Below are 26,520 nucleotides of genomic sequence, written 5' to 3' on the forward strand. Positions count from 1 at the left end.
TTGAGTATTAGGAAACAAACTTTTATTTAAAAAAGAAACATAAATAAACCTACAGGAGTTAAGAGATGAAAGAAACAAGACCCTACACTTGAAGAAAATTGCATAATTAAGATCTGCTTCCAGTCAATAATAACCATTTCAAATGTTAAGAGTTCCTTGTGTTTCCTGGCTAAACTGACTCAATGTGCTAAAGACACACCATCAATAATCACTTCAATGGATCATAACCGTTGAACAGTTTTCCTTCAAACTCAACACATTCAGACACATTTATTGAACTGAAAGAGACAGTGACTCGTGTGCGTGCAGTAGTGAATGTTAGTCATGGCTTTGATCAAAAGAAAAAGGTTTGCCACAACATTAAAAATGTTTTTCATCACTCCAGAGCATTCTCAAGATAACTATAGCTTAAAGTTCTACCGTTTCGCCAACAAGTAAATTCAAAATACTTGTACATTTGTTTCGAACATGTAGAGATTTACAATAACATTCCCACGACCATCATCAGCCAAAAAGAAAGAGTTAATGATCAAATGAAAGAGGATTTACAGCAGGGTCCAAACTAAAAGAGGCTCAGGTTGACCATCACTGGCGTTAGCTAGGACATCAAGTTTAAAGTCAAAGTCCTCTGAAATAATTACTGGAGAGATAAATCATAAATCTGTACCGTTATGCGTTTAAACAGCAGGATTACCTACAACATTATCAGAACCTTTGGAGATGAACACCTGGGTTAAAAATACTTGAATTCTGTTCAATCCAAACTCTCATGTGTCAGTTAACAGTCCAGCCAATACTGCAGTTTGCACACAGGGAACAGTGCAATACGGGCACTTCCTTTAAATGATCACACACATATCAACGAGTCCGGAGAGTTTTCAGGTCCTTCCTTAGGGTGCCTCCAGCCTGTTAGTGTTTGTTTCCATCGTGACATGAGGGAGGTGAGGGAAAGAACAATTCGTACTTGTTGGTTTTGTTTGTGTGAAAATATGTGTTCATGTCCATGCGCACACAAATGCACTGGGTATGTCTGTCTGGAGGGGGGAGGAGGCTGGATGTGTATGTGTCAGTGTGTGTGTGTGAGTCTCAGGAGATGGTGGAGAACTCTTTAAGCAGGACGTCCTGACTCAGCGTGTTCAGAGAGACGTTCTTCCTCACATTCAGACTGATGGAGCGCACCTGGAGACAGACAGAGAAGGACATTCAAAGTCAAACGGATAACAAACTGTGGGCCTTGCACTTTGATGTTGACTTCAATTCAACTCTAGAGTTTCTCAACCTGTGCTGTTTCTTTATATTTGTCTCAAGTCTTCCAACTGCAATCAAATCAGAGGAACACCCCTTTAAAGGGGCCCTAATTCTCATTTTCAGGGTTATATTTGGATTTAGTGCTGTGACACTTCTCCATGCTTTAATGTTCAAAAAGCTCTTTGTTTTTCTCATACTGCCTGTGCTGCAGCACCTCTTTTCACCCTCTGTCTGAAACCAGAGCCCAGTCTGCTCTGATTGGTTAACTGGCCGGTTCTGTTTTGATTGGTCAACAGCTTAGAGATGTCCCGCCCCTTAGCCTATCACGTACAATGTGTTGTAGCGCTAGCCAATAGAAGTGCAAGTGTTACGTAGTGATGCCCCCCCTCTGGAGGGAAAACAGGGATTTTAGTCTTTGCAGACCATTTACATGCACAAAAACACACACAGGATATGGAAAGAAAATAAGCTTAATAGGGCATCTTTAAAATCTTCCTCAAGCTTCCTCATCATTGAAATTGTATATGAAGTGACATCCCCACAGAGCCTGAATCTCAGAAGACTACATTAAACTCCTCATCACCCACAATACATTGCTCTTCGTCTCTTACCAGCTCCTTGAAGAAGGCGGCCTCTTTGGGCTGCTCCGAGTATCTCTCAAACTGGTCTAAACCATCCTGCAGTTTGAGCGTCAGTGTGTCGTAGTTGGACCGAACCACCTCCAACACCTAGCAGAGGAACAGAATGGAAACAGAAGACGACTGTGTTACATCACACCATAATACAGGGAGGTTAATGCATCGCACAGTGAACACTGAATTGTCACCAAGCAGTCAAATATTTATTTGTGCTTAATACTTCATTACAACATCTTTATTCATGAGTGATCTATCTTTTCCTATCCACGTTATTTCCACGTAACTGCCTACCATCAGGGTCAACTCTTATCAGGGATATGGTCGTTTGGAAACAAGGACAAATTAGCATTAGACTGATTAAAAAAAAGTCAGTCAACCTTCTATTAAATGGTTTAGTCCAATTTCTCCACAAAACTACGCACTAAATGTTTATATCCGTGAGGTTTGTATAACAATGTTTGTTTTAAAATGTTTTTTTTCTTCAGATGAGCTGAATGGTTCTGAATCTGTAACAAAAATGAGAGTGTGTGTTTTCTTACCAATGAGATTTAGTAAGACTTCACAATCAGAGCATTTTCGCCTGGGTAAGCACTCAATAGTTCACAGAAAGCATAACAGAGCATAACGCATATGTGTGTTTGAGTGTATACAGTGTGTGTGCAGTATGTGCGTGAACACACATGCCTCAAAGTCCAGCTGAGATAAGGTGAGCTGAAATCAGAGGTAATTATTCAGAGATTCTCCACACTCCCTCCCCTGCCATCCTCTCATTCAACCGTGAAATAGCCCCCAAGCAGACCTCCACACACACACACACACACACACACACACACACACACACACACACACACACACACACACACACACACACACACACACACACACACACACACACACACACACACACACACACACACACACACACACACACACACACACACACACACACACACACACACACACACACACACACACACACACACACACACACACACACACACACACACACACACACACACACACACACACACACACACACACACACACACACACACACACACACACACACACACACACACACACACACACACACACACACACACACACACATTAAGGCTTTTTTTCTCCTCAACTGGTGGTGAATGTATGGAGGGGAGGAAGGCGTGAGCCATGACCAACTTGTAAGTAGCACAAAAAATATGAAAGTGGAAAAACTGGAGAAGAGCGACTTTCTGCATCCCTAAGCAGATATGGTTGTGTGCATGCTTTTTATCCTGCAGTGTGTGAACAGAAGCAGCATGTGTGTGTGAAGTGACTTGTATGTGAGAGACAGAGACAGCTGACTGTTGTAACGCTGTGTGTTTCTGGAGGCCATCCATCTTCTACTGTCACTGGGGGGAGTGAAGTCGCTGCAGGCAGTTCAGCTGTGTCTGTGAGAGTGTGTGTCGAGGACTGTATGTCACAAGAAAATACAAGGAACTTAATTTAAGTTACATAAGAGCATTTTCTAAAGATGTAAGTGTTGTAAATGTCCCTCAAATGGACCAAAGTTCAACACATATTCACCTCCATCCCACCCACTAAAACATGTTTAAGTGTCTGACACTGGTTACATTAACTTCACTTACCCTAATGTTCATCAATAAGATGCAAGATAGGTTGTTTTTGAATGAAATCCTATGAGTATATACCTTTTGTTTTCATTTTCTTTGAGCATTATTTTGTTTGGGCTGAGGCTAAATTTAAATTGTCTTGTGTTCAGTTGAAAGCTTTCAATGTGCTTCACTCAACTCTCTCCTGCCTCTTCGTGAAAACACACAGGCTAATTGCTCTCATAGCATCGTTTTTGGATGCAGTCAGCAGCTGTTTTCAGAAAAGGAATCTCTAAAGACCCATTCTCCTCTAAGTGCACAACAGCAAACAGCAAACAGTTGTCACAAACACATCTCAAAATGAATGATATTGTTGCTCTGTATCTGCAGGATGTGTTAATAAGCAACTGGCTAGAAGTTCAACTTCCTTAAAAGGTAACTGTTGGAGCCAATTTGGGTGTTTTCATTTCTGACAGTTATTTGGGTATTTGCACGTCTTGCAAAATGTCTTTACTTGTTCAAATTCTTTTTTGAGTCGTATTTGTTAACACAGGCATACAACATCTGTACAGTATAAGCATAAAATGAGGCTCAACGAGGACAAGAACACTGATCAAAATAACAAATGCTCAAGAAAAAAGTGACTTTATCTAATGATAGGGGTGTTAATATCACAAGCAAGAAATCATATATTAATCCAGCAGTTGCTCTTAGAGACCAGAGTTAACTGCTGCCTTCCTTCTTTGTTGTGAATAAATCTCACAGATAAAAGCAGAGGTAATTGGAGAGCATAATGACCAAATCCATCACTCTCTTATCAGCTTGTAAAAAAGGACTCTTCTGGCTCTTTTCCTACCCTTACCAATTTGACATAAATGATAACGCCTGAAGTGAAGCTCACAACGGTCATATCAGCTCCCTTACAGACTCAAGTGTTCCCACTGTCGATGAAAGAATAACTCGGGGAAAATTGAGTCATTAAAAAAGCTGGACGCTTTGTTGATGAGTTTGCAAAACCAGTGCTACAGATATAAGAGTCACTACAACTGGACTATATTTATGCTTATGTAAAACTGTTTAAAACTATCAAAATACGTTTATTGTCATAGGAGAAAACTATTAGGTTGCATTTCAGTGTTACAGACAGTTTTTTGTTTTGAGGAAAAGTCCTGTTATTGTCATCTGTAGTTAAGGGACTATTAAAGACTACAATTCCCAAGATGCCAGCCTTTAAGACACAGTTGAGACTAAATACAAATATATGAAAAACAACATAATACAAAGAAGGTCTAAGTTTGTTTATCATTTTTATTTGAGTTTTGCCTCTTGATTTGTTTGAGTTTTGTAAAGGCCTATTTTCTATGCTGAACGTTTGTGAAAATAATTGTATTTTGAATAACAATGAGTCGCATAACTTCAACACATCATCAGAAGCCAAACAATGGGGAAAACAAATAAATTAAAAGATAACGCGTTAAAAATATCTGTCTTAAAGGCATCTAAGTGGCTTATGGGAAGAAAGGAAAGAAGCCTCACTCAGTGTGTATGTCACCGTCTGTAGTGCACAGTGTTGAAGGTTTCATATTGATGAGAACAGGTTCCTCCCACCTGTCTGAAGTGTGTGCAGTGAATCAGCCCCGCTGATGAGCGGCTCCTCTCCGTGTCTCATCACAATGAGCCATGTGTGATTCATCCATCTCTGCCACATAACTGTTACTACTCCATGATGAATAGGCATTCTTTCAAAAAGAAATGCCATGAACGCCTCTCAAGCACTTCAAAGCACTGAGCGTTTACCATTGTGTGCTAAAAAAATCATAGGATTTACTTTTGAAATGACAGCAGTGAGGTTTCCGTGGCGTTCTGCCAAAACGTCCCCAGAGATGATGCCTATTTTATTTTTTTACATGGAACTTTTTGTTAAAGTATAAAAAGGAGAAAAAGTGTGTTATGTTCACCTGTTCTTCTGAGAGCTGGGAGATGTGGTTCACAGAAGCGTACGACTCAATCTTGGGATTAAAATGGTTTACGATGGCCCTGAAAGACAAGATTAAGCAACATGAAGATTTTCCCCAAGTCCAATGATTTAAACTAAATAACCAACGTGTATACCTACACACGATTATTAAAAATCTTGTTAACATAATAATAAAAATAACATAATGTTTGAAGGTAAGAAGATAAGCATTTGGAAATGTTTTGAGGAGGCCATATTTAGCTAATTTTCAGGTTCTTATTTGTATTTTGTGTCTCTACTGTGACATGTCTCCATGATTTAATGATACAAAAAGTCTCTATTCTTCTCATACAGCCTGTGCTGCAGCACCTCTTTTCACCCTCTGTCTGAAACCAGAGCCCAGTCTGCTCTGATTGGTTAGCTGGCCGGCTCTGTTGAGATTGGTCAACCGCTGAGAGCTGTCCAACCCCTTAGCCTATCACATACAACGTGTTGGAGCGCTAGCCAATAGAAGCGCGGATGTTACGTAGTGATGTCATAATGTTACAGGAGTAAAGAGAGGAGTCCAATGGAGGCGTTTCAGGTATGGGGGGAGTGTGTGGGAGAGAAACTCCCTTCAGAGGGAACTCTGGGATGTTAGCCTTTTACAGGCCATTTAAATGCACACAAATCGATATAGTATTCTACAGGAGAGGGCAAATTATTCAGTCGTTTTCAATTTCTTCTCAATGCCATCATTTCGTTTGAGCACACAAGGGAATGTCACATGTAAATTCAAAGGCAATCTTTTACGGCAGCAGCATCATCAATTCAAATATATATACTGCTTTATATTCAAATATAAGTTAATGCCGTAAGCACAGCTGTGAGATGAAATGGCTTATTTGGTACTGGCTTAGACGAGTCATATATCAAATAAATTATAGTAAGGAAAATGCAGAGAATTCTCCATCGTGGTAATCCTATGTCATTAACGTATGAGCCAGCGTATGGAGGAATGAGCTGGTGGGAGTATAATGGGATTGGTCCACACACATTTCATATTTCTGTAGGTTCTATATTCCTCTCTGATTCACCTATTCATCTTTTCTTCCACATATTATTATTAAAAAATAGTTTTCCTCCCCGCCTTCCTGTGTTGCCTTCCTTACTCAGGCAACACAGACCAGCTGAGAGCGTGATTCCTCTGGGAGTATCCCGCTCGTACAGGGGCCCTCAGGGGCCTTCAAGCCAGGGTGACCTTAGAGGATCTTCTCCTCAGAGAAGATGGAGGGGGGAAATGAGAGAAAGGCTTAAAAATGACTGAATAGGGCGGCCTGGGGGAGGGAAAGTAATAGACTGGGGATGAAGGACGTAAATTACAGTTCTTAAAGGTCCCATGTCATGGCCATTTCTACTGATCATAATTCCATTGTTGAGGTCTACTAGAATAGATTTACATTGTTCAATGTTCCAAACTCACATTGGTTTCTCATACAGCATCTCTGTATAGTATGTGTATTCACTCCCTGTCCTACACGCCTTGTTGGAGCTCCTGCCCCCCCCTCCCTGTGAGCCCGGTGTGCTCTGATTGGTCAGCTCGCTGCTGCGAGGAGCTGACAGTGTGAGCTGGCTTACTGGTGTGGTTTCCTGCTTGCTGCGAGACAGCGAGACATCGCGAATGGACACGGGAAGGGGGGGGGGGGTGCTGAGGGGCCCCATCTGCGAGGCTCCACTAGTGTTAGAGTTTTACTTGCTACAGGGTGTACTTTGATGGTTTGTGACTCTGCAGATCTCTAAAAACCTTCATAACACACAAGGGGACGGGTAATAACCGGAAAAGCATGACATGGGACCTTTAAAGACTTAACTTAATTCACTTTATTTGAGCTTTCTTAAATCACATCCTTGTTTTAAATTCCCTTTAATCAAAATATATTTCTCCTTCTTGGGGAGAACAATTTCCCAATTTGGGATCAATAAAGTACTATCTATCTATCTATCTATCTATAGCATTTGTGTGCCGAGTGTGTTTTTACCGAACGTTGACAAGGGCATGCGTGACTTTGCTGGCTGGCTCTTTCCACTGGCCCGTGTTGGTTGATACTCTCAGAACTAGAAGGCAGAGAAGGACATAAACACAAAGTTAGATACACATATGATGTCAAAATTACGCACATTTACTTTCCTCTGTGGATAAAGGAAGGGCTTGGAAGTTTTGCTGTCGAGAAACTCCCCGTGGAGGGAACTTTGGGATTTTAGCCTTTGCTGACCATTTACATGCACACAAACCTATATAACACACTATATGAAAGGGAAAACCCCAAAGAGCTCCTTTAAAATTGTATTTTTAGCCTATTATATTTGTGATAGCTTTTATTTGAGACTCTGACATTATTTGAATAATAGCTTTTGTAGGGGAAGTACAATCGCTCGGGTTAAACACTGCCATTTTATTTCTCAATTATTTAAAACATGGGACTATTACATAAAGCAGTATATGTAAAAAAAGACAGGCTTAGAGTTTCTATATGTTGTTGTGTGTCTTAGTAATGTATTATCTATCTTTTTGTGAGTAAGTAAGTGTTACGGATATGATTTGATGTTTTTTTTCTGTAAATTGTTAAAGATAGGAATTGTGACCCCGGGATCAGTAACTGTATTGAAACAGTAGCTAATGGGGATCTAAATGTATAAATAAGTCAACATACCCATACAGTAGAGGTTGTCGAACACCTGGTGCATTCGTACGATTTCATAGTACAGCTCGTCGTAGCTGTTGGAGGTGGGCAGGAACGTGTCGCCGTACGTTATAAACATGTTGAACAGGTTCACCACCTGATGAGGGGACACACATTAGATGACGGACAATATTCATTTTCAAAGGAACCAAAAAAAAAGTTATACAATTCATATTGCATCAGTTTTTGCACAGACAGCCTGTTAGTCTCTTTCCTCGTCGGACACACACACAAAAAAGGAGTTCCGACACGCATCCTTGTGGAACTCATTTCCACTGTGTACTGTCTGCATGTTTTGTGTGGTGTGTGGTGTGTGGTGTGTGGTGTGTGGTGTGTGTAGTGTGTGTGTGTGTGTGTGTGTGTGTGTTTCTCACCAGTAAAGCCAGATGGAAGATGTTGTGCTTGGCCAGCAGCGTCGTCTCATTGGACAGGAGGAACTTCAGCAGGTTGATGAGCGCTGTGCAGAGGGACACATGCACACATTAATGAGATACATGTGATTGTTGTCTGCTAGCAGAGGCATCTGGCAACAGTCTGCTTTCCTCAGTGAGCTTCTTTATTAAAGCAGATCATCGAAACACAGGAGAGAGAGAACAATTTCAACACCAAATAAAGTCCTTTCAGAAGTTTAAAAAGTGGGAGAAACAGAGCAATGAGAAGAAACTGGCTAAAGAAGATAATCACATATATTGCTTTAATTCAGCTTTTACTCCAGCATTATATTTATATTGCCAGCAGGGAGAGAGGGTCAGTGTCACTCAGGGAATTAAGCTGATGATTGGTCTGATTAGAGCAATCTGTATTCTAATGAGACACAGTGAGAGGGGGCTATTATAAACTGAAATGTTATCCTATTGTGTGTTGTTGACCAGGCTTAACGCTAGGCCAACAGGATGGATGGTGCTTCTTCAGAGACTCATTATCCAATCTCAATGATGCAATACATTTCTAAAAACAACAGAACCAATTACTTCAGGGGAAATTGCAAAAAGCATCAACTATTTACTCAACTCTTAAGGTGGTCCCCAGCAAAACAAAACATTATTTTATTACTAAAACATAATCTCTGAGAAAAATGACAAAGAATTTGCAGCCAAAATCAATTAAGTTTGACCTTTTAGGAGGAATTCAGCAGTTTTTATCCTGCGTAGTATAGTATTTGCCAAGAATGGCGGACTCAAAATTATTTTTTATGAAACAAAGTTGAAATGATTGAAACTAGTGATAAAACTAGCCATAAAAAAAACCCTCATAATCCTTACATTATTCTGGTGATAATCAAAAGTGATTACTGTTCATTCTGAGAGTGACATGATGATTGTCTATAACACATTTCACCAGCTGGAGCTGTTAAAGGAGCCCTTTTATGCTCATGTTCAGGTTTCAAATGTGTATGTAGTGTCTCTACTGTGACATGTTTACATGCTTTATTAATGTTCAAAAAGCTCTTTATTTTTCTCATACTGCCTGTGCTGCATCACCTCTTTTCACCCTCTGTCTGAAACCAGAGCCCAGTCTGCTCTGATTTGTTAGCTGGCTGACTCTGTTGTGATTGGTCAACCGGTTAGAGATGTCCCACCCCTTAGCCCTTATACAATGTGTTGGAGCACTAGCCAATAGAAGCGTGAGTTCCTTGTTATGTGAATGAAGTTGAGAGAGAAAGCGGGGCGTCTTTACCTGACCAGAGCTCTCTCCAGGTGTAGTGTAATCGGATTCTGCACTTCTTCTGATAGCACAGGAGTTTGTGGATGATCTGCACACAGCGCCTGCACAGGAAATAAACACATTGCTGTGATGGCGTTGTTTTGTGGGTGAGATTTTGGAGTAATATGTGTGTGATATGTGTGTGTGTCCTCACAAGTATAAATCCATTGGGAAATCCTTCATCATATGAGTGACAATAAACTCCACCATCAGATCTAGAGAAAGATGGAGAAAATGAATCCCTGTTTGAAGAATCTTGCAATAATGCAACATCCAGTGAAAGAATGCCTTAAAAATATAAAAGAATCAGAGGTATCTGCTTGAAAACAACAGGTTTGAATGTTTCCCATACCTAGAACTGCACACACCAGCGGGCGTGAAGGGATGTTCTTGTCCACTGCTTTTTTTCTGTGCCTCATCGGCTGGAAAACAAATATACAGAATTAAAATATAGAATATAGGTATGTAAATGCTCATATGAGCTCATATATAAGATGAATACCAGCATTCTACAATTCAATTTTAATAACAAATATTGTACAAGACATCTTTAATATGTAGCATATATCTGGCTTAATGCGCAATCTTTTCCCTTTTTGTAGAGACGTGTCACTACAAAAAGGGAAACATAATTAAGTATCATTTTCTTCATCAGGTAGTGGGCTTACGTGGAGTTAAATAACCGAGGTAAAGTCGGCTTTCTCCATTAAGCCTATTTCATAACACCATTTAGACGAGAAACTTTGTTTGGGGTAAGAGAAATATGATTTCCCAATCTAGTTTTACATCAAGAAAGCTGATTTCTCTCAGATGAATACAAATATGAATCTGCGTGACAAACAGGGAATCAGGGAATGTATCATCTGAGAGGTGGATGAAAGGAGGGACAATAAGTATCGATGCATTTATTTACTGAAAATAACTACATTCAAAGTCTGAATAAAGCAACACAAAGTATCCCCTCAAAATGTAAATCAATTAGTGTATTATTTGACTATGAACCCACTCACTTACAGCCCACACTCACCATTCTGTGGAGATTGACTCTGAAGTTCATGTTGTCATCATGAAGAAAGGCATCAGCGTACTGATCCTGTGGCACACAGAGGAGAGGTCAGAACAGAGACAATCTGTGGGGGGGGGGGGGGATGTTGCACATAATGTTGCCTTTCCTACCTCGGCTATGCAGGTGAGGATGATGAGGCACAGTCTGGCACTGTTGAGTCGATGCTCATCTGGAAACACAAACATGAGACTCTTAACAGGTAGAAAGAAAACAGAGGGCCAGGTAGTTGTTTCCTTGAATGTTATAGGTGGGATAACAAATTGTGGTTTGGCAGAGAACAGCATTTATTTATCACTTCTATGTAAGGCATCTACGTGAGGACGGGTCAGGACAGAGGTGGAGAATATACAGTGAAAGAATGACAAATTATATCAAGGTAAAGTGACAGAGACAGAGAGGAGGAGGAGGAGGAGGAGGACATGATGTTTACCTTTAGTGTCCTGCATTACAATGGAGGCGTACTTGAGGAAGGTGATGAGAAGGTTGCTGGTCTGCAGGTTGGGATCCAGAGGCAGCTCTGGGTTGTTCATCACTACAGAGGAAGATACAATCCCATTATTAAAACTCTCTTAATATTAGGGAGAAAAAGGACAGATATAACAGAAAAAATGTAACTAATAATAATGAATCAAACTTTAATTGTGCAGTCAGCAATTCCATAAATAATGACCTCCCAAATACATGAGCTGGAACGCAAACCCTACCGTCTACAAACTGGAATAAATAAGAATCTGTCGCCCTTGTTTGGGCAGATGGAGGGCTCATTCAGGCAGATAAAACAATACAAAAATTGATGTCTTTGTCTCATTACCGTGGCTAATGTAGCATGGCGCGTTGTACAGACAAGCGTTTTTATCCATTTAAAATCTCTGCTTGTTTCATGGATAAATGATGAGCCCTCACTAATATCTTTTCGCCACAAATCCCCTCATTTGATATTTCTTCCCCACGCCACAGGAAGATTTAACACTGTCAAACACACACATCATCACATGGGGCCGTACTGTGGTAGAAAAAGGTGATATGTGATTGCTGGCATAAGTGTGTGTGTGAATGTTTCTGGTCGGAGCGGAGGATCCTCTAAGTGCTGACGCTCCCATGACATGTTCCAATGCACGCTGCATGTGAAACATTCATCTGTATTTCAAGCTGTAGTTTAATATTTCATACAGAAAATAGCTCTTAGGTTCGAGGTTCGAGGCGATGGAGGGAGAGCCAGCCAGAGATAGAAAAACATGAACCTTTTAACAGTTACAGCGTGTGTGCATGCTGAATGACCTGCTTCTCCAATGTGATGGCTATAATATGAAGTGAAGTGACAGCCATGCGCTCAAGTTTAAAGAGATGATAATAATAAGTATGGAGGCTCGGGTGTTGGAGTTATCTGATTATTAAAATGCAATCAAACCAAATTAGAAGCTAAATGTATTATGTTTGAGCATCTTTCTACTTTTGGATAACCTTAAAAAATATATTGAATATTTGACAAGGCTTGTGCCTTGAGATCTGATGGGATGCCAAATAGCTTTAGAAATCCTTCAATCCATTTCAAAGTCAAACACAAGAAAAACGTAGCCAGTGGTCGGAATCACCGATGAGTATCCAGGTCTCCAGACTTTGTACCAATTTGTAGATCAGTCACCGTTTTGTGTTCTGTTTATTAATGCTAACATCCAACCCCCTAGGTGCAACCACAGTTTTGGTTCACAGTCCCAGGTTTCCCCACTTCCCGTAATTATTAAAAGGGACCCTATGCTTTTCGCAGTTTTCCCTTTCCTGTAGGGTTTTTGTGCATGTAAATGGTTTGCAAAGGCTCAAATCGGGGGGTTACGTATTGTAACCCTAGTTCTATAAGCACAGGCTCCGCCCTCTACTGGACTCTATGGGTACTACTCTCATCAATGATACGCGAGCGTTCACACACTGAAGTTGTATAAACGTAGCCAGCCAATCAGGGCGAGCATACCTGAATGCACGCGCATATAAGGCAGCTACACCTGCTGACTGTCATCCTACACCCTCTTCAGCGAGCGGCATAGGAAAGACAGGGCCCCTAGGTAGAGGGCTCCGCCTGTGCTTATAGAACTAGGGTTACAATACGTAAACCCCCGTTCTATCTCACACAGGCTCCGCCCTCTACTGGACTCTATGGGTACAGTGGGTGGAGCCCCGATGGATAAACGCCCTGTCGTCCTACAACATCGATCCGCCACACTGCCCCTGACCGGCCTTTGGTTAACAGCCACCGCACCCCAACTTCCCATCATCCGGTTGTGACCGTGGAGAAGTCGTGGCCGCAGCTTACTTGGCTGGGTAGAGCGTAACTGGTCTGAATAACCCCATAGCTCCACCCTGCAGGTGCCAGCGCAAGTGACTATACACTGCGCACTACGTTTCCCAGGTCCCTAAGGAGCATGGGGAGAACGTAAGTGCACCATGTCCCCCACACTCACACACGCTTACCTCGTGTAGAGTGTGCATGGACTGTAGTGGGGCTTACTGAGCACCATGTTTCCCGGGTCCCTAAGGAGCATGGGAAAACATAAGTGCATTATGTCCAGGGGGGGTCAGATACAGCCTACTGACCCACAGCCCCCCCCCCCTTCACCAGTCCTGTGTTGCCCCAGCAAGTAGAGATGATGAAAAGGAGCCAAGAGATAAAACCTTATGAAGGGGCCTGGCGTAGACCAAGACGCCGCCGTGAATATGTCCTCCACACTCACGCCGTTGAACAAGGCTGTTGATACAGCCATACCACGTGTAGAGTGTGCACGGACCCCAGTGGGGAAGGCTCTCCCCGCCTGCCCATAGGCATGTGAAATGCACTCGCAGAGCCATCCTGTCAGGCGTTTCTTGGACAGAGCTTTACCGGCCACACCATCCCCAAAGCACACAAACAGCTGTTCAGTGCGCCTAATGGAAGCCGTGAGCCCTACATAACATGACAGCGCACAAACTGGGCAGAGGAGGTGCAATTTAGCCTCCCTGTCCCCAATATGGGGTGGAAGACTAAAGCCGTCTAACTGTATAGCCCTCGACCTGAACAAACTCCTTAGGTTCTTGGGAACAAAGGAGGGGTTCGGTCTGAGTGTCGCCCCGCTACGGTCACCCCGAATCAAAAGGCAACTCGGGTGCACCGACAGAGCGGCAGCTCGCACACTCTCTTGGCCGAAGTCAAGGCAAGCAGCAAAGCTGTTTTCAATGATAGCGCATTCAGGGAGGAGAGCTCCAGAGGCTCAAATGGTTCTGTGACCAAAGCCTCGAGCACCAACGGCAGATCCCATTTCGGGGTGGAGACATGCACCACTGGGCGCTGTCTCCTGACCCCTTGCAAAAAACACGCCATAAGCGGTTGACTAAAGGCTGACCTGCCGCCAAATCACTCATGGCAGGACGAGATGGCTGCTGCATACACCTTAACTGTGGAATAAGCAAGCCCCCTGTCCACCAGTATCTGTAAATAGGACAGAATAGAGTCCAACGTACAGGATAGAAGCTCTAGACTCCTTTCTTCACACCACCGCTGGAATCCCAACCACTTCGCCCTGTAACAGGCTGTGGTGGGTCCTGCTCTTGCTGCCTGGATAGTCTGAATAACCTTGTCAGACAGTCCACCCCGTGGACTCTCCACCTGGAGAGGTTGGCCCAGAGTGGGTAACGCCCCCATTGCACCTGCTTCCTGAGACAACGGCCCCCAGACCTGAGGAACCGTCCAGGGCTGGCCCACCATCATCTGTGTCACCTTCGCGTACCACGGCGCCGAGCGGCAACCTGGGGCTACCAGGATGACTGACAATCGTTCTCGTCTCACCCTCTACAGGAGGGGGAGAATGAGACGCAGCGGTGGAAAGGCGAAGAGCAGCTTTCTTGGCCATGGCTCGTGTGCAAACACGTCCACCCCCAAGGGTGGATTGTCCTGCCGAGCTAGGGAAAACCATAGGGTACAGTGGCTGTTGCGCTGGTTGGCGAACAGGTCCACCTACGCTTTCCCGAACTGGGCCTAGATCTGCTTCACCACCTCCGGGTGAAGCATCCATTCGTCTGGCAGGGGCCAGCCTCTTGACATGAGGTCGGCCCCCCCTGTTCTCCAGCCCCGGGATGTGGAGGGCCTTCAGAGATAACACATTCTCTGAGGCCCACAACCACAGGTTCTCCGCTGTGCTCAACAAGGCGCCAGAGCGGACTCCGCCCTGCCTGTTGATGTACACCACTGTGGTGCGGTTGTTGCTCCTCACCAGCACATGTTTGCCCTGTAGTAAGGGTTTAAAGTGCTGTAGGACCAGCACTACTGCCCGCACCTCTAGAAGGTTGATGTGCTGAGTCTCTGTCAGAGGCCAGCCACCACGTATAGCTCTCTCTGGGCAGGTCCCCCCCCCCCCATCCTGTCACGGATGCATCTGTGAACACCGTGATGAAGGAGGTCACCCGCCCCAGTGGAGTTCCCCTCCGCAGATGCTTTGGGGACCACCAGTATCGGAGGTTGCCCTCCACTGAGAGGGGGATGGTCACCACACGAAGGCCGGCAAACCACCTCTGCAGGCGACGCATATGCAGTAACCCCAGCGGTACCACGAGGTGAGCAGCCGCCATGAGACCCAGAGTCTTCATGATGGTCAAAGCCGTCACCGTTGCCCCCTGTCGCAGTCTGCAAACTTCCCGAAGCAGGGATGCCTGTCTTCCCTCTGACAGGGTGGCACGTAGTCTGCCTGCATCGAGCAAAATCCCCAGATACTCCACCTGCTGGTGCCTGATAGAGTCCAGTAGAGGATTCCACCTGCTGGTGAGGTATGGGACTGCTCTTCTTCCAATTGACTGCAAAACCCAACTTGGTTAGATGTAGGATCAATTGGGCTGTGTGGAACATTGCCCGTTCCCTGGACCTGGCCATGACTATGAGGTCGTCCAGATAAAAGAAAACCCTCATCCCATGGTCGCGAAGCGGCTGAAGCGCTGTGGCCACACATTTGCTGAACGTGCGTGGGGATAGGGAGTAGCCGAACGGTAGTCTGTTGTACTCGTAGGCTATCCCCTGGAAGGCAAGACGCAAATACTTTCTGTGCTTTGGAGCAATTTCGACATGAAAGTAAGCGTCCTTCAGGTCGATGGTGGTGAACCAATCGCCCGGCTGCACTAGTTCCAGTAATTGTTTTATGGTTAACATATGGAACTTTTTGCAGGCAATGTGCTGATTCAGGCTGCGAAGATCCAGAATGGGTCTGAATTTTCTTGTCTTCTTGGGAACCAGGAAGTACATGGAGTAAAGCCCCTTTTCTCTGTCCTGAGAGTTCACAACAGACACAGCCTGTTTTTGTAACAGGGCCTGAATTTCTGTTGAAAGGAAACCTATCTCCTCCTGGGATGATAGATTTGCCTCTCTTACACCCCTGAATGGAGGACGGACGCTGCAGAACCCAATCGCAGTATCCTGTCCACCCATTCTGTCAGTAAACAGCTGAGCTTCCATTCCCCATAAAACTGTGTTTTAGGGGACATGCAAGGAGCTGTGGAGCTGCAGCTAAGAAGCTGTGGTACTCTCTGGTGGCCCTCTCCTCCGCCAAACCTTCCATGAAAGGAAGATTGGCTTATGGGGAACCGACATTAAAAAGGGCCTATTTTCTGCAGAGGTCTTTGAATGCACCGCGGGGCTGCGCGCCTTCGTGTTAACGCTGTGTTTCACATTAACGCAGCGTCCACACGGCAGCGTGCGTTGAAGCTTGCCAGCGGGCGTGTCTGAAACTCGACCAACAACCAATCGCATTAATCTCCCGCCCCGGACACACAAGCACACGGTTTGATTGGCATATGATTTGATTGGCTGACGCTTCCGTCGAAGCTTCAAAAGTTTAACTTTACTCAACTTTTGAAGCGAGCAACTCGAGCAAAGCGAAGCGACGGAACCACAATGCAGTTCGGCAAAGCGTGACGTCACCCCATTCAAAGTGAATGGGAAGAAGCGTTGAAGCTTCAACGCACGCCGCCGTGTGGATGGGCCGTAATGGTGAAATGCATTAATCGGAGCTATTATACCAGGCGCGGTGTGTTTTCTGACAACAACATGCCGGCTATAGCGTCTCTGAACCCGCACAGTACTTTGACAGCACTTTCTGCGGTTTATTCCACTCACATGCGAGCGCCCACCTGCTGCTTCCTTTACTGGAGTTACAGCGGGGCGGCGAGTGTGGGACAGTGTTCTCTCCTCTGAGGATGAGCAAGAAGCAGCATACGGCCAAGCTGCGACTTCTCCTCATCCACGTGACCGAGGAAATCGATCCAAAAGCCCTTCCGTAGACACGGGGGCTCCCAGGAGATCATCACGGTCTTTTTTTGGAAAGTGCCACGCGGCGTGATCCCACTGTGGCCAGGGACATCACACGGCAAGCAGCGGCGCCCACACCGTGAACCAGGATATTAATTTACCAAATAATCGCTCTGATCCGGTGAGGTGGGGGCATCTTGCGGAAGAGCAATCAGCGAGACGCCCAACACACCCGTGTTATTGCAGCCGCCCTGTCACGCGGCAGCGGGGCAGAGGTTCTCCGCCCAGCCTGCTGCCTGTGGGAGCAGATGGGCTGCCAGGCTCTCATCAAGGGGGGGCACGCCGGGACATGCTGTGTCCGTGCGGCCCTGCACCCTGAGGCGGTAGCCCTACACGCTCCGCCGCCATGGTCATCACCAGGGGAAAGTCCTGGCGGACAGACCTGGGCAGTGGACTTCCATGGACACCGGACCCGGAAGTGCCCGACAACAAGAAGTCCTCGTCATCCTCCTCCCCGGCAAACGGAGCCATCCGCCCCGCTGGAATGGCGAACGTGAATGGCACCGCCTCGGCCATATCCTGGTCCCCCAAACACTCAAAGCAGAGGTGGTGGGGATCGCCGCCCGCTATTAAGCCAGGGCACGGAGGACAGGCCCGGGTCTCTAGAAGTGGCGACTCCATGAAGGTATGATAACTTCTTTCTTCTTCTGTCAAACGTTTTACTTTTCTCTGTCAGGTGTTGGCCTGCTCGCTGAAGAGAAAGGGATGACAGTCAGCAGGTGTAGCTGCCTTATATGCGCGCGCATTCAGGTAGGCTCGCCCTGATTGGCCGGCTACGTTTATACAACTTCAGTGTGTGAACGCTCGCGTATCATTGATGAGAGTAGTACCCATAGAGTCCACTAGAGGGCGGAGCCTGTGTGAGATAGAACCAAAAGCTCGGGCGAGAGGGAGATTCTCTTGCACACATTGCCTGAAACGCATCTATTAGACTCCTATGTTTACTTCTGTAACATAGTGACATCACTGTGTAATACTTGAGCTTCTTTTGGCTAGCGCTCCAACACATTGTACGTGATAGGCTATGGGGCAGGCTCAGGCGGCATGAGAAAAATAAAGCACTTTTTTTTTAAATGTAGGCATGTAAGCCTGTCACAGGTACAATATACAAATATGAACCTGAAAATGAGCAGAATATGTCCTCTAACAGTTTGCAAATAGTACTCTGTGGCTGTTTTCCTCTTCGATGGGACTTTTGTCTAGGTGCTCAAAAGGGGATGGCGAGTGTAAAATCAGGGCTGAGTTTAAACTAGGCTTTACCATAAATATTTCAACTGTAACACGTTTTTCTACTACATAACCTAAAACCATCCTTATGCCCTTATGTGAAACATGGAGTTACGATTAGTTTCGTCCCAGAAAATGTGGATCCACAAACTGACATAATGGTAGATTTAGAGAAAGTAGTCCCTTACACTTGAGATCTTCCCTTCAGAAAGCTGTGGCCATCACTGACACTTCACCAATATGTCATGCAGTCTATGTCCTCCATAATAAAACATATGACAGAGTGTATGACTTACTGTCTAAGGATGGCGGTGTTGTGCCCAGTGGAGTTGTAGGTGTGGTTGGAGTGGGGGTGGTGGGTGTGGTTGGGATGTCCATCTCAGGGTGGCTCTGTTGATAGACCAAAACAAATGTGTTGATGTCATTAATAGAGAACAGCTGTCCCTTGTGTCCCATAATGTTCAGGAGAATACAACAGTATAGACTGGAGAGGAGATTCAAACACAAACTGAGAGAAGAGAGCCTGGAAGAGTTTACCTCTGATTTTCCAAAAGAATGTAATGGAAACACATTAATCATAGCTTCTAAGGAGATTTGTATTTAATTGCAGTACTGTTAAGAGCATCACAGTGGCTTAATGGCCTTAGAATGGAAGTTATTCCGGAGACGTGTGAGGCTTCTTAACTGCATCCTCACTATTCAGTAAGTTTCTTAAGATGGCTGAAAGAGTGAATTTGAGTGTCTCCACAGGGATTAATAAAAGAAACAAAAAGTCAACTTATTTGAAGGAATATGTTCCAATCGCAGGTTAACATCACTGGTACATTAATACAATATTTGTTATTCCTCTCTTCTGACCACTGCCTTCTATTTTTTTACGATCATCAGAAGATTAGACATTTGCAATTATTCATAGAGAAAAATAAGAAATGTGGATTCAGGAAAAGCTTTAAGAAATGTTTTAAAGCCCAACCTAAAGTTTGCCAAATTATACAAAATCCCTGATTCTGTCACGAAATTGTGTGTTTAGTTATTGCGAGTGATGAAACTTGACTCATTTTGGTTCTTAGGCTATGCAGACCCTTGTGCAGGGTATATATGTACACTGTGATGATAAGTGCATCTTACCTGTGCCAATACAGTGATGAAGTTGCGGTTGAGGTGCACAGCCTCATAGAGAGCCAGCAGAATCGCCTCATTGGTCCTTGAGAGGAAAGGGAAGTTATAAGTCAGCTCATTCATTTATGAAGTAAGATCTCCAAAACATCACATGACATTAGACTGGGTAGGAAAAAGCCTCAGGCTTTGATCCAGCGAAGCTCAAGAGGAGTTAAAGTTTTATCAACAATGACTTCATGGCTCACCAGGTAACCCTTTTTAAGTATCTGTACCATTAACTAAGGCACAATGTGTGTAATTACTGGTACATTTATATTATATTTTTTTGATTTTGATAAATGACTTGACAGTTCCCTAAACCTTCTTTATCAATTGGCTCCAATTTGGGCAACAAAACACAAGTTACTCTGTTTTCATATTTTCTTATCCAGACACATGTTCATGATCAACATATGTAAATGTAGACCCCGACTAATGATGAAGTTGTGCCTTAAACCAATTATATTTGAGCCTGTGCTGTAGCAGTTAAAGCTTTAAAGTGGACCTATCATGCTATATTTGAATAATATAGTGTACGGCCATACCTATATAAGGCATATTTATACTTTTTTTTTTTCAAAATACCAAACAGATCATGCATTTTAGCCATGCCTCATTTCACTCAATTTGACATTTTTTAGCTCTGTTTTTGCAAGGGTTGATTCTGTGAGCAACAGCACCATCTAGAGGCCTGGCATATGTACTACAGCGTCTCCAGCACATTCGAACGGCAATAGCCGTAGCGCCACCGTCCTGACGTCAGGACAGTGTTCAAATCTGGATCAGTTTTTATCAGATCCGTTGCAGCCCCTTTTTTAGAGATTTAGGTATGGAAGAAAATAGAGAGGGTTGTGTTGTCTGACACTTGGTGAGTTCCCTGGAACACCGGGGACACATATTCATGTATAAAAGACGTACAAAAGTGCATTTTGCATGATAGGTCCCCTTTAAAGTATGGGTCAAAAACAAGATTCAGATTCAAGTGAAATAAAGAGGACAAGCCAAAAACACTGCAGCTGCAACAATGCATAAAGGTTTGTGTAACTTCAACCGTATACTTTTGACTTACTGTACAGAGAGTTTCTCATCTGCGTCGGCTATAAACATGCTGCCCACCTGCGGAGAGAAGAAGGCAAACTGTTAAAAAACGAATAAAAACCAAAAAGATGAAAAAGCAATCTATCTAAAATAAATCAACGTTAAATATGTTGAGAATATGATCTTACCATACTAGTCAGGGTGGAGAAGAACCCACCCTGGTTCTCCTCCTCCTTGTCTTTGTACTGCCTAAAAAGGGGAACGAAAGACAAAGACAGGAAGTCATGAGAAAGTGGAGACAATGACAAATAAATACAGGTAGGGCTACACAACAGCAGAGATATATGATTTAACTCAAACACAGCATAACACACAGTCACCCAACATCTCCTTCTTCTCCCCACAGCCTATTATCTAAGGGACATTCACTTAAAAACAATGCACTGTGTGGAGCCGTCATCCATCACTTTGATTCGCCTGTCAGTGCACGCAGGCAGACGAGACTTCCTTCACAAACAGCATTTTAATTTCCAGACTTCGCCTCATCCAAAAAACATTACCGGAGACTGCCAAAGAAAACTGTCAGATATAAATAACTGTTTCTTTTTTTTTCTTACAGGAGAATAGAAATAGAACATTTGTGCGAGACATCAAAATAAACCGATGACGCCAGTGGCCTCGGCACAGAACGGCCTGCATCGTTAAAAATGTTTTTGACACATATTTTAGATCTCACCTGTTATATTCTGTCAGAGCGTGGTGGACCACCATACCCATTCCCTGGGAAAGAAAACATCAGGTGTTTCAGTCAAACCTTTGATTATATACTTGAGGTAAAACTTCTACTACTACTACTACTACTGGTTACTATGCGTTAAGAAGGGACAGTTGGTGACAGCATACTTACATCCAGTGTTGGCTCATCGTCCACAATGGAGAGCTTCACGATGTATGGATTCACAGACTGAAAAATGAATAGAAACAATTACATTTAAAAATGTTTAAAATGTGACACAAATATTAATACTGCATTGACAATAGGGCTTTTTATTTTTCATTTTATCGCCTCATCTACAGATAGGCTTAAAAAGTGCCTCTTACGCTCAGTAAAGCAACGACAACATACATGGAGCTCAGTTTTCTTTGAAACAAACAGGGTAGATAAGCCTGTGTGATACCGGATTGTAAAACGGCTACATTTGTACTAGTTAGACTTACCTAAATACCTCAACTGCCGACCGTTTGCAGGCATATTTTACCCCATCTCAAACATTTTTGAGTACATATTTTCCTAGAGTATATGCTCTTTGTGCAGCTGCTTTGGTTGCTTACATACGAGGCTGCATCCAACACTCCTCATCCTCTTAATCCCCCCGTACACTGGCGCTCTTATCCTTTCTAGGAAATAACTGGAGAGGGACGTAGATTGGAAGTCATTTAATTTCAGAGAGCATGATTGCTTCTCTGTAATTCAAATGTAGGACAAGTGTGTCTGTAATACCTGACATAACCAAGGTCAAATGCTCATGTGGAGCCAAATACAAATGTACTTTCAGCTGCACAAACATCCTTGTTGATGCGTTCATGGTTGAGCTCGTTTCCTCAGGAGATTTTACAACTCTGAGCTTTGCATCATTTCCTTTGTAAAACTATAATTTAAAAAAATAATTACTTTCTATTCCCTCAAGGGACAAGTTAGTAGTTAGAGTAATATATTATTTCATTTTCAGGGTATTTGGTTAATGGTAAGGTGTTTGTTTCAGCTGTATAATACATAAACTCCATCCAATTCCAGATGTGTTAGTGAGATATATTTAAATACTTTCTTTTTAATCTGTGCGCCCGTATTCACAAGCTTCTGACAGCTTAAAGGGATGTTCCATTTCAGATATCTCAATTACGTCTTATGAGTATACTTGTATTTGTATCTGTTTGTGAATAAGATGAATTTAACTGAATCCTGTATTAAAAGAGACTTCTAGAGTTGCTTGTATTGGACATTTAAAGTTCCAGAGCATATGTACACACCTCATATTTCCTGTAGTTGACCAGCAGGGCCAGGAGGACCACAGCGTCATAACCATGCTGCCCTCTACTGGACACATCTGACAGAATCTGCAAGTAGAACAGAGATTACCAATTCAGAAGGAGAGAAACAGTTTAAAATAAATAAATAAAAATCTCCAATGTATGCTGCACATATTTTTTACTAAACACTTACCTGTAGAATGGCTTCAAAGATGCTGTTGATCATCACATATTCCAGTATAGTGTTCTGACTAATATTGTCTGTTACCTGTTAACGCATAATTCACATATAAGTGATATTCAATATGTTTTTAACGGCACAAAAAGCATGACCTTTTGCTCTATGATTAATCGTGCTGTTTTGATGTTACTCACCGTCACCAGACACAGCAGCAGTTTGAGACAAAGGCTCTTCAGACTCTCTGAGCCTTCTCCACAAAGAAGGCTGTCCAGTCTCTCCATCAGGTCCTACAGGAAAAACATACAACATGAATGAACGTGAATCATATATTTTATTCCTTTGTTTCACCTCTCAAGGTATTTTCCCCCACACACCTTCATCCTCTGCTCAGCTTTGTCGAAGCCCATGAGCATGTTGATGATGTCGAAGCCAGACGCAGACTTGTTCTTCTGGTGAACCCCTCGAAAAAGTGCACAGAGGGTCTGGGAAGAAAGGCAGAGGAGCATTTCAAGAAGAGTGAAAAATGTCATATGTTTCATGGAATAATAACAGTTATATGCTCATCAGCATACTAGCTTTCTGGGTCTGTTAGATCAAATTAGTGCCTGTAAACTAGTCCGAGAAGATTTACATTTTCCAGACTAACTAGAAATTCCGTCAAATATTACCTGTGTTTATTATTGAGCCTTTAAACAATCTATAAAAAGGATATAAAGAAAAATATATATACATTACAATATATATATATTCCCTCAGCTTAAGGCCAATATCTTCTCATATGAAATGCTGTTTTTTAATTAAAAAAAATACATGTAGGCCTGCCTGGCTCATAACATTGTAATCAAATTTTGCTGATGCCGACTTGAAATCAAGTGTTGATTTGATCCCGTTTAGCAAAAAGATTCAGATCTGTCTGATTGACAGATTATTCTGGTCAAAGTCTGGTAAATGCCGGCTAACGGAAACCGTGTGTTATACTTCAGGTGCTACTGATGAGATGGAGACATGTGCAATGTAACCTGCTGTCCAGGTGGTCCTCCTGAGCTTTAGTTACCTGCAGGGCATTGACTACTTTGATCTGGTGCTCCTCTCCCAGAGCCTGGACACAGTGGTGGAACAGAGAGTTGATGTTATCCTGGATCTTCTGAACTTCCTCCCCATCGACAGTCTCCAACTTGGTCTCCAGGTACTCCAGGTTCACCTTAAACATGGTGGAAGGACAAAAGACATGTTAAAGGTGGGGTAGGTAATTTTGGAGAAACCGGCTCGAGATCGCTAGAATTTGAAAATACACAGCCGGAACAAATCTGCCACTTCCTTACAGAGCCCCTCCTCCAACACACACGAACGCACACATGACCAATGAGGGCACGAGATAAGTTTGTGCACACATGGAAGGCTGACAGGCAGGTAGGCCATCCAGTTATTTTAGCCGGGCCAGCTAAAATGACTGGTTGTGCTTTTTACAGTACTACGGCTTCCACAGATGACATTTTTTTATGGATTTTTTGTCAAAGCACTTAAGATATTCATTGCTATCGGGATGTTAAGAGCATTCCATGGAATATAACAAAAAGTGTATCTCGAGCCGGTTTCTCAAACTTACCTACCCCACCTTTAAAGTGAGGAAAAGTGGTTTTTCGGAGCAAAAGAAGGAATATTGTAAACACATACGAGTGGTGGATTATTGGGTGACAGTTCCATAGTCTACTTTGTATAAATTGAGTACTAATCTGTGCAGCACTTTTTCTAGTTTGGGCACTTCACAACCTTCTTTTTTCTACATATATTGTGTGTCTTTTCAGACATCAGGGCACAAAATGACCACCCAAATGCTTGTATGATAGGCTAGTAAACGTGCATTACTCACCATCAAAAATACAATGATTATCTATTATTGGATGGTTACATTTTGACAGTTACTAGCCATTTGGTGGGTGTCATTTTTCTTGCCATCTAGTTTTTGACAAGGTAACATTTACATGTTTCCCACATAATATCAACAGCACTCCGGTATTTTTGGCACACAGGAACCTCCTATTAATGTTTAAACGTGTTTAGGTACATATTATAATTTTCGATTTTTCATTTTCCTTCGTGTTGCATACATATTTTCTACTGCTTCAATTTTGACAGTCTTTTATTTTGAAAGCGGATTACTGATATCTCATTTAGCTTTACTGCTTGCACACTTGGTCATCAACACAAACAACAGTACATACTGTATATGCACTCAACAAGATGTTGAATATTTCTTATATTTACTTTACCTTCATAAGAAACAGCTCATCCCAGAACCGTGGGTTGTTCTTGGCTGGGTCCTCTTTCTAAATCAAAGAAACAGAGAGGGCGATTGTTTACATTTGAAATGTCTTTTTTCTCTGTTGTTCATTTCTTTCAATCACTGATACTCTCCTTTTTTAAATACTTACAGCAAAAATCTCATCATACATCAGCACCACCTTCTCTTTCAAGGGTTTCTTAGAGGACGACGTCCTCCTCAGCAGCCCAGCCTTCTTCTCCACCTGAGACATGACTGAGTCTGAGGAAAGAGACACAACGAGGTAGATGAGGATGCAGACCCGAACTATGTAAAAAAGCTATGGCGTAAATCAACAAGATGTCTTCTCTTGGATAGATTCATTAAAGGATAAGGTAAACAATGCTCTATATTTTTGTCACACCCAACAAAGCGCATGAAAATACCAAAACCAACAATACGTCTGTTGGTTTGTCTTAGTACGGAATAATATAAAGTCCACTAAGATATATAACACACTTGGTAGTGAGATCAATTCATTGACAGTTGCTTACTCTTAAACAGTACTCCAGTTTGCAGCCTAATGTTTTCAGCAACAGATTGTCACTTTATTCATTACTGCTCTGTAAAGGAATACGTTTATCTTCCATTTTACTATGATCTTTTTTGGAGAGTTATTGTTACTAGATTTTATTCATTATAGACTGTGGACGTCAACAATGTCATTCAAAGTGACACACCGGTAAGATACGGTGTATGACTAGTATTAGCAAATGGAGGTAAACGTTTTGGCTAGGTAAACACAGTAACCTAATGTTTAAATAACAAGGGTGGCAATATTGGGTTAGATAAAACATTTTGTGTTGACATTTGCTCAAATTGATGACACATGATACAACAGTTAACTATCCTTAAAGCAAGTAGGGATGGGCTGCTAGCTAGTTAGCTAATAATTGCTAACTGACACATCGTTAGTAAGCCGGTTTGAATAGTAAACCACTAACAGAAACGTGTTTAAGTTAAAAAGCATGAGTTGTTGTCCACTCGACACATGTGAAGAGCAGCTGGTTTATTAGCAGCTACATCACCAAACGAAAGTCTGCTAATATGTTTATATTCTCGCAGCTAAAGCTAACGCTACCCATTGCTAGCTAAGTTAATGCCTGGCAGACCAGGGTTGTAACATGTAATGTCAGGGTGCTATTGTTGACAACATCACTATGAACATGGCTTCATTAGGAGCGTGGTTTGTTCTTACCTCAATCCAAGTAATACAATTAAAAAAGGTAGTTCATGAATCCCTGTGACAACACTTGTCTCTCTGCTAGCATACTGATGCTAACATTAGCATCCTGCTGCTGGTCTTCATGGTCCTAGTGCCCCACAG

At 43.0% G+C, this 26,520-nt stretch overlaps 1 protein-coding gene across 2 annotated transcripts; it reads right to left on the minus strand.

Moving 5' to 3' along the window:
- armh3 (armadillo like helical domain containing 3) lies at positions 1-26,520 on the minus strand. Of its 2 annotated transcripts, none has more exons than XM_034120283.1 (26): positions 26,392-26,520; positions 25,306-25,415; positions 25,144-25,200; positions 23,928-24,074; positions 23,248-23,355; positions 23,068-23,160; positions 22,886-22,960; positions 22,693-22,779; positions 21,572-21,628; positions 21,401-21,444; positions 20,853-20,913; positions 20,696-20,742; positions 19,597-19,672; positions 18,765-18,858; positions 11,356-11,457; positions 11,036-11,094; positions 10,887-10,952; positions 10,212-10,281; positions 10,014-10,074; positions 9,833-9,921; positions 8,530-8,612; positions 8,126-8,252; positions 7,454-7,529; positions 5,437-5,515; positions 1,860-1,976; positions 1-1,179 (listed from the first exon to the last, which is right to left on the minus strand). In XM_034120283.1, the coding sequence occupies exons 2-26, from the start codon at positions 25,405-25,407 to the stop codon at positions 1,087-1,089; spliced, it is 2,070 nt and encodes a 689-aa protein (XP_033976174.1). In that variant the 5' UTR covers positions 25,408-25,415; positions 26,392-26,520; the 3' UTR covers positions 1-1,086. The 2 variants fall into 2 exon arrangements, with proteins under 2 accessions (XP_033976174.1, XP_033976175.1); XM_034120284.1 differs by having other exon boundaries at positions 25,306-25,409; positions 26,392-26,497.

The sequence above is a fragment of the Trematomus bernacchii genome, unplaced genomic scaffold (genome assembly GCF_902827165.1).
Source record: "Trematomus bernacchii unplaced genomic scaffold, fTreBer1.1, whole genome shotgun sequence".
Taxonomy (NCBI): Eukaryota; Metazoa; Chordata; class Actinopteri; order Perciformes; family Nototheniidae; genus Trematomus; species Trematomus bernacchii.

Bases quoted from the DNA above. Each gene is read 5' to 3' on its own strand.
- armh3 (XM_034120283.1), bottom strand. From the start codon at position 25,407: ATGTCTCAGGTGGAGAAGAAGGCTGGGCTGCTGAGGAGGACGTCGTCC. The intron at 20,743-20,852 runs GTAAGATCATAT...TTCTCTCCGCAG, and splicing joins TCTCCACCCTGACTAGTATG to GTGGGCAGCATGTTTATAGC. The intron at 7,530-8,125 runs GTATGTTGACTT...TCTGCCTTCTAG, and splicing joins CGACAACCTCTACTGTATGG to TTCTGAGAGTATCAACCAAC.